The sequence below is a fragment of the Drosophila nasuta genome, chromosome 2R (assembly GCF_023558535.2).
Source record: "Drosophila nasuta strain 15112-1781.00 chromosome 2R, ASM2355853v1, whole genome shotgun sequence".
NCBI lineage: Eukaryota > Metazoa > Arthropoda > Insecta > Diptera > Drosophilidae > Drosophila > Drosophila nasuta.
In genome coordinates this window covers 28,700,681-28,715,437 of record NC_083456.1, presented here as the reverse complement: position 1 = coordinate 28,715,437, position 14,757 = coordinate 28,700,681, and the positions used below count along the sequence as shown (strand labels likewise).

Sequence of the window (14,757 nt, the reverse complement as noted above, 5' to 3'; positions counted from 1 at the left end):
GTTGGGTAAAAGTTTTTTTTTTTGTTTCTCTCTATTTTTTGATTAGCGAGAAGTCTGGATGGATGGAGAGAGAGAACTCTGGAGCTTCCAACGCTTGCGGCTGGATTGTTGAGTAAATATGTCAGTCTTGACTTGGATAACCCTTAACTTTTTCGTCGTGGCTTTTTTGAGTAATTGGGCGTAAACTTGGCCCAGCTACCGGGCTCTGTCTTGGTCTCTCTCTCTCGTCCAACACTTGGCAACAACCTGGGGCATATGATTAATTTGGCTTGTCGAAACTGATGCAAATTTTCAGCGTTTTGGCTTGCGGCATAGTAAACCCGGAGCTATTTGCTTTACGGTTCAGTTTCATTCATGGATAGGTTGGATGAATGTAGATGTAGTGTTATGTAAACACTCGATTCAAATTCGCACAGTATATTTTGTCTTTCATTGTCTCTTATTTTTTTCTTCTTTTTGTTGTGCTGTGTGTAAATGCAAAATCAAAATTTATGCAAATTTCAAATAACAAACAGAACAGAACCCAGTGAAAAATATATCTTTAAATATATTTACAGTTAAAGGCGGCAGCATCATCGTTGTTTATTTTTCGTTTTTTTTTTTTTGTTGTCTTGTTCGTTTTGTATTTAATTTTTTGCATTGGGTTGGGAAAGTGCCCCAAAGCCGAGCACGAAGTTCACTGAACCTCTCGCGTTCATATCGAAAGATGTTTAGTGGCAACTGGTGGCAACAACAACAGCAACAGCAACTGGTGGCAGCTGTTGGTGGTGGTGTTGGTGGTGGCATTCATTAAGGAAACATAATTCTAATTTTAATTCTAATGCCACCGTTGTCGGACCGTTTGACGGGAGTGTCTTTTACTTTTAATTATATTTCAGTTTCAGTTGCTGAGAACACTAACAACAACAACAACAACAACCAAAAAAAGTGAACTCAAAGCCGCAGTTCAACTGTTACGTCTATAAATGATGCCCGGGGTCGCAACTCAGACCTTAAAGTTTTGCTCTCAACTTATTACGTTCGTTGCGGTCAACGTCGTCTTCTCTTTTTTTTTATCTAATCATCTGCATGCGATCGTCAGCCCAAAATACCCAACGTCCAGCTATAAATGTTATGAATAAGCGGGGCTTAATTTAGAGAGCTCCCTAGAAGAGAAGCGTTTATAGTTTTATTCAACCATAGAACAGCAGCATAAACTAGTGGCAGTTAAGTTGGCAAAGTGTTCTATTCTTATGCTATTCCCGCAGCTTTTGTTTTTTCTCGACTTTATTCGAGATTCATTTGGCATTTGCACGCAGATGACGCAGCGTATAAACTTAATATCATCGGTCAGCACATAAATCATTCACGACAACGGGTGACAATAAATTTTCCTCTCTTTCAGAATACTCGTATCTGTCGGCTAGTTAAACGCACTTTTTGAAGTTCTAGTCGCTTTAATAGTTTTGTTGATTTTAATTAAAATATAAAACGATGCGATGCGTTACGATGCGGCTTAAAATAAATGTACAAAGCTTTTAACCAGAATTTATGCAAACAATTGCTACGGAGAGACAAGCCTAACAAAAGTCTAGTCATCTATCATGATTTGTCTGTAAGTGATAACATATTATATTTTGGTATATTTTGTGAGTCATTTCTACTAAATTTTATAAACACACTTCGCAGAATTTGGGGGAAAAAAACTTTCTTTTATTCCCACTTCTTTGCTTTCGATTGACTCTTAAATGTTAAATAATAAATATTTATATTTCGTCGGGATTTTTGTTAAATTTGCCTTTCAAATATTATTCAAATATAACTATAACTATAGAGCATGCAATTTAGTTCTTATATAATTTATGAACAATAGTTTATATCAACACTAACTTGAATAACTTTTGACTTTTAAAACTATCTTTAAAATGTAAATTTAAAGCCTTGAGAAGTTTTGAGAATTTTTATTTAACATTTACATAAGTCGAAATAAACTCTTTAAAATAATTAATACTAGATAGTTATTTGTTGAAATTGACTTTTACAGATCATTCTATTAAAATAATTATTAATGAGTAGTAAATTCTTTAAATTAAGTTTTACAGAACATTCTAAACAAAATTTGGGTTTGAAAATGCAATTTATATTTAAACGTTGAAAAATATATTTAAATATCATTATAAATTATTAAAATAAAATTTCAAAGAATATATTATACTTTTTGATTAAGTTTTTCCATCAAATTGGTGACTAAATAATAAAGATTGAGACTTCACCATATAATGAAATAGACTTTCTGAGAGCAACTTTTGGCTATACAAATTATACTTTAAAATGCAATTGCACTTTATTGAAAAGTTAGAGTTTAAATATAATAATTAAAAACAACATTTTGATAATAAGAAATATTTTGTCTTCACATTTTAATTGAAATATAAAGACTTTCATTTAAATAACTTTTAATTTAAAATATTGTATTGAAAATATTTGAAATTTTAGTATGCCAATAGTTGAAAGCTTTCGAATATTCTTATGATGTGCTGCTCCTTTATTTTCCAATTAACCGATCGTAATGTGGCTTTAATTCTGAAACATTTCTATTGGCTGTGGCAGTGACATGATTGTTGGGCTTTATTCGTGGCCACATCGGATTGGCACATTGGATTGCCAGCTAGATAGCTGGCTGGCTGTAAGCACTTAAGCCAAAGAATAGGCATTTCCTGTCCTCTTCATCATTAACATCATTAAAAGCGAAACACACACACAGAACACATCCAATCCAATAGCAATGGCAATAGCCGGCAAAGAGCTTACAGTTTTATGGGTCCTGGCCACATAAACACTAGATGGCAATGGCTGTGGCAATGGCATTGGTAATAGCAATGCCAATGCCAATGGCCAGCATACCATTTGGGCTTTTTGCCAATTCCTAGATGGGCATTATATGCGTTACGAGTTTCAGGAAGATCCATTGCCCGTTGGCTGCTGCATCATTTTGAAAGACGTTTTATAAGACGGACGCTTTTCGTTTTTTTTCTTTCTCTCATTCCCACATTTTGATTGCATCAATAAAAAAAAATTCAACGTTACCAGCACTTCCCCCTACCCCTACCCCTCGTTTCCTCTCCCTCCATGTGCTTTTAATGAGCAGTGGAAAATTCTTCTTCATTTTAGAACACACACTGAAAGGATTGACAATGAAAATGAGGTACAAACTAGAAGCCGTACCTCCAACCGGAGGTAGCTTATTTATAGCATCACCTAAGTGTTGCCATTAAATGTTTTCAGGGCCAACGAACGTTCTCAGATCTTCGCTCTTCGTCTCTTCGTTTGCCTGTGTCTTTGGTAAGAAGGCAGTATTGCCAATTAATTTGCAACAGGCTTTGTCCAAAGTGCGCTCCGTCTGGGCACAGGCTGATGAGAGGCGCCAAAGCGCCAACACCCCATGCTATATAGTATCCTACGATCGATCTGATCGCTGCTATGTTATACTGCTGCACGTACGCGTACTCAGCATTCCTGTCAGATTTCTTTCCAGCCAGGCCAAGCCAATGAGCCGTGCTAATTAATAATAATAAAAAATAAAGAACGAAAAACAGAATACCATAATCAAAAACGTTGAACGTTGTTGTACAGGAAGAGCTGGGGCTTTGGGCCCTATAGGCCCCAACGTGTTTATTTTTAGACAATAAACCCCGACGATGCAACCGAGGAAACAAGCCAGCAAAACACAGGCAACGGCTAATGGTAATGAGCTGCAGGCTATTTACAGTTTGGCTGCGGCCTTGCAGCGCACAACTTGCCGCCCCCTTTGGCTTTGGCCCCTTGGGGGCAACAACAAATTGATGGCAGCAGCATCAATCTGTGTTGGTTTGGATTAGCTGGCGATTTAAGCGGGATGGAGGCGGAGTTCACAGCCACCCAAAAAACAAGTGGGAAGGCTACCGAGTCGAGATTGATCGACTGTGAGATACCGGCTACGAAGGCTATAATTGGTATATCGATATACTAATATATTTAAAATATAACATAAGTTACAAAACATACTAGGTGATCATCTAAAGCAACTGAGAAGAAAGGTGCAGTATTATACTAAAAATATACCAAATGTGTATACCAAAAAAAAATTTAAATATATATATATATATATAATGAAGGCTACAATTGGTATACAATACATCATAAGCTACAAAATATACCAGATTGTTATCAAAATCAACTAAGAAAAATGGTGGGATATTATACTAAAAATATAAAAAATAATAAAATACAACGAACGCTATAATTGGTATATCGCTATACTACTATATTCAAATAATACCATAAATTAAAAAATATAACAGATTGTCATTCAAAGCACAGTGCCGTAATACATTAAAAATTAAATCAATTTATATACCGAAATAATAAATTATACCATATTGTCATCTAAAGAGACTAAGAAAAACTGCGCGGTATTATGCTAAAAATATACCAAATTTATATTCTAGGCAATAATTGGTATATCGATTTACTAAAATTAAAAATATACCATAGAATACAAAATATACCATCAGTAGCCCTTTTTATTAAATTAATTCTTTAATAACTTTAACAATTTGTATGTAATCGCAACCAAATTTTCTTTTGCCTGTTACATACATTTCCTGTAAGCATAAAATTATAATACCCTTCAACCCTATAAGTATCGGGTATTAAAATCGAAATAAATAAATACTAAAAAGCGCCGTTGAATGGCCTTCAACGTCCTTGACTGTGCCATCGAACGGGTGATGTGTAATTATATTTTATTTGCTTATTATTATTATGATAATAGTGAGGCTCTGGCAGCAATAGTTTTGTTATTGTTGTGATTTCTACTCACGTTTTTGTGTTTTCTTGCGCTCGCCAAATATTGTAATTGATGTGAATAATGCGATGCGAATCTCCGAGAAGTTTCGTCTGCTCGATTACTCGATTGCTCAGGTGTCCGACGACGTCGACGGCAGAAAAATATTAGTAAACAATTTGTATTGTCTGATAGTTAATCATTGCTCACGTCATCGATTTATTTAACAATATTATTATTATGAACGCCCCAACACATTAGTTTCTCTATTGATTATGTATGTTTGTCGTTTTTCAAATGCGTTAATTGCAGCTGACTTTGTGGCCTAAATGTGCAAGTTGGTAGCAAGGACGCAACAATTATTTGTTTGGCAACGAAGGGGGAGAGGGCGAACACAAAAACATTTTATATATAAATAGCTAAAAAGAAGCAAAAAAATAAAAAGTAGGTAAACTTGAAAAGCACTTTGTGGGCTGATTCTGTGAGACAAAAGAAGCAACAAAATCAAAAAGTCATCATCGCACGAGATGGCCAAAAAAAAATTAAATCAAAGTCTTCGATTCGGATTCGGATTCAGATTCGTTGAGGGATCTTTTGGTCCAAGTTCTGCACGTGTGAATTGTGCCTAATGAGTATTCAATTGATGCAGAAAGTTTCGATTTGAACATAAATTATATTTCGATAGATCGAGGCGATCGAGCGATGCCCAAATTCGATTAGCAAAAAGCGGAATATGAAAGAAAGAAATGATGGAACAAGAAATTTATATTTGAAGCAACTGCGGGGCACTTGAAGAAGCAAAGCTTGAAAGAAATTAGAAAGAAGTGCGCCAATCAAACGGGGTCAATAGGAAATGAAAAGTGAAATTTTTAACGTTTTAATGTTTTGGCAGCCAAAGAGCAAAAGACCAAAAGACCGACGACCAATTGTATTGGCCCATTGTGTTGTGTGTGCAAAAGGAACTTGCTATTTAAATATCATTAATTTCTGGGTTAAGCCTTTGTGGCTGGAGCACTTGAAAATTTGCCACCGTGTAATCAGTCTTTGCCGCAAGGCAAAGCTTCAACGTTAATAACCAATGAAGAGTTGCAGAAATTTTACAGCCAAGCTCCATAATCACATTTGACATGATGGAGAGAAACAAAAAATGCTGCAGATTTCATTTTGCAAAACATTATTGAAATTTATCTATTTTTGTTTCGTTTTTTTATAGACTGGCTTTTAACAAGCCATAACCAAATGAGATTTGATGTGGCTGTCAATTGTGTTTAATGCAAGGCTAAGTAGCAGGTTAGTTAGTAATTTTCAACATAAATTTGAATAAACAATAAAAGTTAATAACTATTAATTATGCATGTTTTGTGTGTAAATTGTAGAAACGGCTTGTCAAATGCCTTTACGATATAATCAATTAGCACGATTTATGTTGCAGTCACATCTGCCGCAGGGGCAGCAACCAACGACCAGCAACCAGCAACCAGGTTCCGTCTCCAACGGCAAAAGTACTTGGACTTGCCTCAAGGGTGACTCATGCGCAGCATAGTCAAAGCCAAAGTGCGCGGTTCGTGCCAAACGAGACCTTCTGCACTTTGGTTTCACTGACGCATTCACAGATGAGTCTAGCTACAACAGCGACAACAACAAAAGACCTTAACGAATAATCATAATAAGCATGTTAGCCAAGTTAACATTTTCGACGTAATTAAAAAAGGGTGCGTAGAACAGTTGAAGCCCAGTTGAAGCGCAGTTGGGAACTGCCTCTTTTTATTTTCCTCAAGTGTTTGTATTTGGCCATAAAATCACAACAAAAAATAACGAGCTAATAAATGCTCACACAGCAACAGGTGTGAATGCTTCCAAGTGTGAGTACTCTGAGTGCTATGAGTGTGAGTGTGAGTGTGAGTGTGTGCTGAAAGGGCCCGATAGCCACATTAAATTTGTGTCGACTGATGACGCCAACAACGAGCAGCAATCAAGCAGCAACAACATCGTTGAACAATGAGTATTAATTTTAATTTTAATAATCACATTAAATATATTCCTTTAACGATTGTGGCTTTTTGCATTGACTGAGCTCTGATTGGGGAAGTTATCTTCCACTATCGACAACTCATCTCAACTCATCTCATCTCATCTCGCATAGCTCATCTCGGAACATGGTTAAAAACGTATTATTGAAGACGGAAATGAAATGCCTGGAAACGAACAAAACAACAACAACAACAATAAAACTATTTGTATATAATACGCAAATACAAAAAACAAAATAATAAGAAGAGAAAAAAAAATGTTATGCATGGAGGTAAACAGCTGCCAAAGAAAGAATAAATTAAATTTATGTACGAGTGGAAGAATCAATGTGGAAGAATCTTTACACACAACGTGTGTTTAAATTTAAACACTGAGCTCAGCTCTGATGGCATTCCAGAACTCTTCTCTTGGAACATACTCATAGCATAAAATAAAAAAAAACAAAGCAAAACTGTTAAACTGTGGCGTTATCAGACTTAAACGACTGTTTCTATGGAGAGCTCTGACTTTCTGTCTGTCTGCTGAACTGGTCTTCAAATTAAGCGTATAACATTTTTATTTTTATTTTGCGACGCGACCGAAAAGATGATAAATGATGCGTAGTAGTTGTGCATTTAAGCGAAACCCAAACCAAACCAAAAAAAAAGTTAAATAAAATATATTTAGTTGTGTTTACGTATGTTTTAATAAAGCTTAACTAATTAAAGACATACTGTGAGACTTGGTGGGGAGTCAACACATTTGCGTGTCTTCATATCATACACATAATAAATTTATTAAATTTGTAGTTTATGTTATACAAAACACTTTAATTAAGCAAATATTGCATCAATTGAGGTGTCTGAACTTGTCGAAGGACGGAAATAGAACTAACTGCGAATCAACTTTGTTGATGAGCTGCTGATGACGACGATCTTAATGTTGATTGATATTTATAGATATTCGCAGCTTAAAAGCTTAGCTAATGCACACTCAGATTACCCAAGCACGGTGAATTGTTCTTGAACAGATCACCGATGGTAAACATATTCAAGTAGGTAGACAAAAATGTGGCCAACAGTCCAAAGATTAGCACCGCCATCGTACACGAAACATCGCACTCAAGGCGATGCAACAGCCTCACCACACGCAGCCACAAACCACGCGGCGTGTGCGGCTTTGTGGTGACCAACAGTGGCTCCATTTCCAGCTCCACAGGATCGTAGTTCAGATCCAGCGGCAAGCTGCCGTAACTTGCCTCTGCGGCAATCCGTTGATGCACCAACTCCATGCGACGTATACGACGATAAAGGAGAGGGGGAAGTATGAAGACTAAAGGTCCTGTGATGGTGCCTCCAACCACATCCATCAGTGCATCAAAGCTGGGCACAAACTCAGCCACAAGCACCTCCAAGGCCAGCACACAGGAGCGTATCAGAACGCGCTTGCAGGAAAGTGCTGGAAAGGATTGAAAATGAGGGAATTAATAAAAAGATTATTAATCCTTTCATGTCAGAATTCAATTTCGGGAACTTAAAAATAAATTGATGAGATTGTGTTCAAAATAATATGTACAAAAATAAATAAAATGCAGAGAATAGAACAATTGATTAAACTAAAGAACATGGAAAATAAAATCATAAAATATCACACAATAAATTACGACTTGCTTTTTTTAATGGAGCAACAACATGATATGAATGAATGGATGAAAATTTAATAAAGCATTTAATTTTGAAAATTGTAAGACTGAAAAGTTTAAGAGTTCTGTATGAACATTTAATAAAGCATTTAAATTTCAAAATTGTGTCTCAAATTTTTTAAATAAATCTAGAAGCAAAATTGACTATTCAATTAAGTATAATATAAAAAAAGCCAATCATCAAATCTTAAAACTAAAAAGAAGACAACTTTAAAATAAAAAAAAATTAAATTTAAAAAATTCTTTGCAAATTTTATTTTCAAATTTTTATATCAAGAAAAACCTTAATATGAAATAGAATTGTGAAATTTATTAAACTTTATTTAAACTATCTTTTAATGTTAAACAAAACTAGGAAACAAAAATCTTTAAAACCCAAAAAAGAATAAAAATTTTAATGTTAACCAATAAGTGGCAAACAAAAATCTATAAAACGCTAAGAAGTTTTAAAATCAATCAAATTCAATCAAATCAAATTTTTCTAAGTATAAATAATAATTTCACCAAAACTAGCAAACAAAAATCTTTAAAACCCAAAGAAGAATTAAAATTTCAATGTTAACCAATAAGTAGCAAAAAAAATCTATAAAACGCTAAGAAGTTTTAAAATCAATCAAATTCAATTAAATCAAATTTTCCTAAGTATAAATTTAAGTTGAATAAGTATTTCACAAATGTTTTATTTTAATCAAAAACAAATTTAATAAATTAAAAGTAGATTACAATCATCAAATTTCGACTTACTTTCTGGCAACTTGAAGTAATTCTCGATCTGCAAAAACATGGCTGAGCTGGCCACAGTGACAGAGAAGCAAAGCTGCAGCGACATCAGAATCAACATCACATAGAAGGGCACGCTGGTGGGCAGCGAGTGGAGAAGATTGCTGGCCACCATGGAGCCAAACTTGTAGGCGGCGATCACCGAACCAATGATGGCCACACTGCAAGTGACTAAAGAAATTTAAGTAGAGAATTTATTTTTATTTTCAATCTTCCACTTACTGGCAATGCCTCCAAGAGCTGCCCAGGAAACTTGATGCTTGCGCTTCATGTCAATCTGTAAAGTGAGCAGCACGGGATGAATATCAAACTGGAAGGCTAGAATGCTGTAGCTGTTGAGAACGGTCAGGAAACCGGGCAACTCTGTGTGGAGGGAGGGAAGATTCAAGAAATTTAATTAAAAGAAAACATTCATTTATAACCGATTTTGTTTGACTGCGAAGCTAGCGAATAATTTGTAAATTAGTTCCTTAGCAACGCAGACGAATATTTAATTGGATAACAAGTTAATTTGTTCATATTAATTACTTATAATGGTGTCTTGAATACCTTTCAAACTTTCTTTATTAATCGATTGTATAGTAATCTTTTGTTTAGCAACTACTTAAACTGAAGTTATTATTATTCATTTTTCACAGATAAAAATTCCTAAAATTTATTGAAAATGTGTATTCGTTAAAGATATGATAAATTTAAAATAAAAAATGAAGAAAATGTGTATGTAATTCTCTGATGAAAGTGTCTAAATTAAAATAAATATATACCAAAATATTTTTTCTTTTTTAGCTTAAAGCTTCTTTTTTAGAACTTCAATTAGAGCTAAGATTTTGGAATTAGAATTTTATTTTAAGAAAATTGTAAAAATTAACAAGTGAAGTGAACAAATTTATATATTTTATAGTAAAACAGAATAAGTTCCTAAGTTCATTCTAAGCTCTAAATCTAGTGCTATTCTGGGTTCAATAATAAGAAATATTTGTACTACATTTTGTGTGTCTGTTATGTTGCTATAAGTCTGCATAAGAGCGGACAGACAAGCTATTCTAAAAGACCTCAATTTAGGATGGTTAACTTTATGAGGTTGGCACTGACTTCATCCTCCAAAAAATAAAGAATACTTGGCGAGCTTTTAAAGCCCAAATACTACTTACCCATCGATACTCCTTCAAAGGGTTCTCCAATGGCAGCTGCATCCAGGAGGCAATACCAAAGGAGAGCCACAATGATGATCAGTCCACACACGGCAATAATGGCCAAACCTCTAAGAAAAGCTGTATTAAAAAGAAGTAGCAAATACCTAAGATGACCTACCGCATGTGCTTGGGACTGCCCAGCCACATTAGTGGGCAGATGACGAGGCCCACAATGATGGCCCAGTAGCAATACGAGAAGTTATAATGTCCCGCACTCATGCGCAGCACAACAGCCTCCAGGTTCTCAGCGGCCATGACAATGCTGGGCACAGCCAAGGCAAAGATGCTGAGATCGAGTAGAATGGAAACCAACAGACTGACATAAGGACCAAAGGCGAGTTCAGCCAAGGCAGCGTAGGGATAATTGCGTTTCTGCATGATGGAGGGATCCAGATACTCGGCCATGGTCCAGCATTGGGACAGCAAAAACGAAGTGTACATCTGGAGGAAGATGATGGAGAGCACGAGGAGGACACCAAAGTAACCGAGCCGAACCAGCAGCGCGGGCAGCGTTAGAAACGGAAAGATGCCAAACAAATCCACGACATAGAGAATGGCAATGAAGAGCGAAAGACTCTCGGGCTCCTCGCCATGGGCACGAAAGTGTGGTAAAGCGCTGAAGCGAGATCTCGATAGGAACGGCAGCTGATCATGCTGATGGGAGGGTGTCAGGAGCACAGGAGCACGTCGCTTGGGCAGCGCAAAGGATGGAGCACGCGAGGGGCGTGGCGCTGGCTTGACATTCGAGCGACGAAAGAAAAACATTCGCGAGCGAGAACTTGACACGGCAACGGGAAGCGAACAACTGGCAACTGGCAACTGGCGCCTCTAACAGCAAAATGCTATAACCAAGCACAGAAATGTAACAAGTTTGTCATCCGATATGGCCCAGAGAGAAGCCCTTTCGCTGCAATGTCAATGCACGTCAGCGGCACTTCACTCACGTCATGTTAGAACTCCACTCAACACTCGGCTAGTTCATTGCCCAAGTAGAGAATGTGAACGAGAGAGTTAACCATTAATTAACATATATATATTTGATATAATTTTTGGGGGAATTTATGTATACAATGCATTTTTTTTTGTATCTACAACAAGAAGTAAGCAAAAATATCCTGTTTGCGAGGAAACATCCTGTATCATTCCGTCAGCTCGTTTGGATCAGCTTAAAGCTGTTGTCCTTGAAGCATCTTTTGTTTCTTCGCCTGCGATTCCTGTAAGTAAATAAAATAGTTCAATACAAGTCGATTATACTTATATAAAAAATAAATTCTATAAAGCGGAAATTCAAATTTTGTATTAATATAAATATTTCAGCCTTCTGATAATTTATGAATTTAATTCAAAGACAAATAATTGATAAATCAACAAATTTCATTTAGAAGTCCAATTTTTGTACGCAAAAACTATGCAAACCATTAACATATTAATTAATATTAAAAATAAATAATTATAGATATTAAACAATGATTAATGAAGTATTTAAAATCAATGAGAAATGTGTTTATTTTGCGAATTCTTGACACATTCAAATATAGCAATTTCACTCAAAATAATTATTAAACTGATTTTTTTATTTTATATATTTTATATTATATTCCTCAACTAATTTGAAAATTAATTAAAATTTTTTTAATATCGATTTTAAGCTGTCAATAAGCGATTATTTTTTAAACAAATATATGATAAGATTTGGGTTATATAACAATTTAAGCAAACATGTGAAGATATAATATGAATTTCTATTTTTTATGTAAGAAATTTTGTTACATTTTTTTAGTGACAAATTTACATTTTTTAAAGCATACATAGTTTTGTATTATAATCAATAAAAACATATGACAAGATTGAAAAATATTGAAATAAAATTTGCTTCAAAATAGGAATTTCATTTTAAAACAGTAGATGTCATTATATTAGCCTCAATTTGTACAATTATAATACATCATTTATAGAGACTGATTTACATTACGTATCCCCAACTTACCTCGTAGACTTCGCTGATCATGTTGCCCTTGCCCTGGACCGTGATCACTTGCACCGCTTGTCCGGGTCCGGAGCGATTCAACAGCAACTTGGCGGCGGCGGAGGCAGCTCGAGGGGTTGACTCGCCACAGCAGAAGACACGCGTCTGTTGCCTCAACGGACTGTCCGATTCATCCATATCCGATTGCGGCGACTGCACATTATCCAGTTGAATGGTGTTCTTGTTGTTGTCCATGTACGAGCGATTGAAATTCAAATGATTTGGACGCAGTGCATCCGTTATATACTTACTACGATCCCAAAAAACAGCGACGTAATGAATGCGTGTCAGTATAACAACGACAACAACAACAACAACAGATTATAGCTTATGTTAAGAAGGGAATTCAACTTAATTATGTGCAACTTGAGAATGATGATACGTACACTGGAATATCTAAATGGACACCAGATATTTGCTATATCTAATATCTACACAGGTGTGCTTAATATATTTTTAGAAAGGAAGTTTCGTATATAGATATATATTTACATGCAACAGCAACAGAAATTGAGCAACAAAAACTGCAGAACATTTCTATATGTGTTTCTTTCTTTCGGTTTTTTTGCTCACTCACACTCCATGAAAAGATGCCATGCTTGCTGGTCTTGTGGCTGTGGATATTGCTGCTGGTGGCGATGAGGAAGTTGCTGTTGGTGCTGCTGCTGCTGTTGCTGGTGTTGCGACTCCGAGTCGACAACGTGGTGCAAAGTGCGACAGTGTCAAGCTTTTGGATGCTTGAGCGTTGTGCTGTCATCCTGCTGCCTTCAAATGTGTTGCAAAAGAGAGAGGATACAAACAGTTGGTTGGCGGTGTGCATGATACCAAAGTGGTGGCAGATGTGGCATGTGTGTGTGACGTGAGTCGCGAGATGTGGGGTGTTCGTGGCTCTAACTAAGCCTCTTCAGTGTACGTATCAAGTTGAAAGCTTTCTTTTTGAGGTGCCCAAATGATGAACAATATTTTATGCACTTTCGTTGTTGGCACTTACGATTTCACATTATACAAGCCCTGACGCATCACATAGTTGAGCACCAAGTCGTCCAGCAGATATTTCACAGACTCGCCGCGTCCCAGCAGACGACGCACCAGCGATGAGCTCACCTCATTGGGCACCCAGTTGGTAATCAGCGTTATATTGCGCTACGAAACGAAATTCATTTCAATTAGCATGTTTATGATCAGCTGTAACAACTCACCTGGTATTTGGTTAACACATCAGATTCAAATATAAACTTTTCCGGATTGGAGCCACAGCGTGTAATCACTACTAGTCCATAGTTGGAAACAATCTCCTCAATCTACAAGCAGAGAATTCCCATAATTAATGAGCTAATCTATAATATAGGATATCGTCTTACATCCTCTTGGGCCCACAGTCCAGGCACTGCAAAGGATTCGAGCAAATCGGCACCGCACAGCAGCTTCAGACGTATTGGATCCTTACGATCCCGTAATCCGAGTGGCAGCCAACCTGGCAGCGGACCATTTTGCTCCTCATCTCCTGGGGAATTGATATAGTTGTTCAGATAGTTTTGATGATGTTGGAGCACGGCTTGTGTGCGCATCCATTGCGGCTGATGCACTTCCCAGTCCGACAATCGTATCCAGCTGGATGACTGCACCGCCAACTTGACCATGGCACAACGATCCAGGGAGGGCGCCAGTCCTTTCTTGCCATAGGAATCATGCGTAGGCGAAATGATACCGCCCACAACTTTGTGCGTGCCATTTATCTCAAAGTAATCACGAGCAATTTCTGTAAATACGTCACAATGTCAATGTCAAAGTCGCTTTTATCGATTAACAGCCGGCAGAACAACAATAACAATGCAGCCAGTCTAAAAAAAAACACTTACCAAACATCCGGAGATGCATCGGCGTTGGGGGGCTGAAGCAACCGCATGCTATGAATGCTACCCGTGGCAACGACAACATGCTATCTGGCTCGTCAATGTAACCGGACATTTGTCAAAATGAATTTTATTTAGTTAGCACCAGCAATCTTTTCTTGTTTTTATTTTTTGTTATTCTCTTCCTCGCTCTCTGAATTTCACCATCTGTTTTTGATGCAATCAAAACAAATGCGAATTCGCCGCAAATCGATAACATTGCGGTCGGGCGTTGCTGCCAACTTCTGTTGAAAACATATTCGATTAGTTTTAAATTAAATTAATATTCTTGATATAACAATTCGGGTTTGAGTAGACATATCATTTGAGTATATTAAAATGTCATAGTA

The 14,757-nt window shown here is 36.5% G+C and overlaps 2 protein-coding genes across 4 annotated transcripts; both read right to left on the bottom strand.

Annotated features, from left to right (window-relative positions):
* Positions 1-7,507: 7,507 nt before the first annotated feature.
* LOC132783900 (uncharacterized) lies at positions 7,508-11,447 on the bottom strand. The gene is made up of 5 exons (XM_060789208.1): positions 10,608-11,447; positions 10,448-10,557; positions 9,519-9,659; positions 9,261-9,467; positions 7,508-8,272 (listed from the first exon to the last, which is right to left on the bottom strand). The coding sequence occupies exons 1-5, from the start codon at positions 11,252-11,254 to the stop codon at positions 7,797-7,799; spliced, it is 1,581 nt and encodes a 526-aa protein (XP_060645191.1). The 5' UTR covers positions 11,255-11,447; the 3' UTR covers positions 7,508-7,796.
* A 53-nt stretch (positions 11,448-11,500) lies between these two features.
* On the bottom strand, positions 11,501-14,610 carry LOC132783903 (nicotinamide/nicotinic acid mononucleotide adenylyltransferase 1). Of its 3 annotated transcripts, XM_060789212.1 has the most exons (6): positions 14,375-14,610; positions 13,877-14,274; positions 13,715-13,816; positions 13,507-13,658; positions 12,477-12,765; positions 11,501-11,703 (listed from the first exon to the last, which is right to left on the bottom strand). In XM_060789212.1, exons 1-6 carry the CDS (start codon positions 14,481-14,483, stop codon positions 11,656-11,658), a joined length of 1,098 nt encoding a protein of 365 aa, XP_060645195.1. In that variant the 5' UTR covers positions 14,484-14,610; the 3' UTR covers positions 11,501-11,655. The 3 variants fall into 3 exon arrangements, with proteins under 3 accessions (XP_060645195.1, XP_060645197.1, XP_060645196.1); XM_060789214.1 differs by lacking the exon at positions 11,501-11,703 and having other exon boundaries at positions 12,739-13,447; XM_060789213.1 differs by lacking the exon at positions 11,501-11,703 and having other exon boundaries at positions 12,743-13,280; positions 14,375-14,609.
* Positions 14,611-14,757: the final 147 nt, after the last annotated feature.

Bases quoted from the DNA above. Each gene is read 5' to 3' on its own strand.
- LOC132783903 (XM_060789212.1), bottom strand. From the start codon at position 14,483: ATGTCCGGTTACATTGACGAGCCAGATAGCATGTTGTCGTTGCCACGG. The intron at 13,659-13,714 runs GTGAGTTGTTAC...TTCGTTTCGTAG, and splicing joins ATGTGTTAACCAAATACCAG to CGCAATATAACGCTGATTAC. The intron at 11,704-12,476 runs GTAAGTTGGGGA...ATTTACTTACAG, and splicing joins TGATCAGCGAAGTCTACGAG to GAATCGCAGGCGAAGAAACA.
- LOC132783900 (XM_060789208.1), bottom strand. From the start codon at position 11,254: ATGTTTTTCTTTCGTCGCTCGAATGTCAAGCCAGCGCCACGCCCCTCG. The intron at 9,660-10,447 runs GTAAGTAGTATT...CCCTCCACACAG, and splicing joins CTTTGAAGGAGTATCGATGG to AGTTGCCCGGTTTCCTGACC. The intron at 9,468-9,518 runs GTAAGTGGAAGA...AAATTTCTTTAG, and splicing joins AGCTCTTGGAGGCATTGCCA to TCACTTGCAGTGTGGCCATC.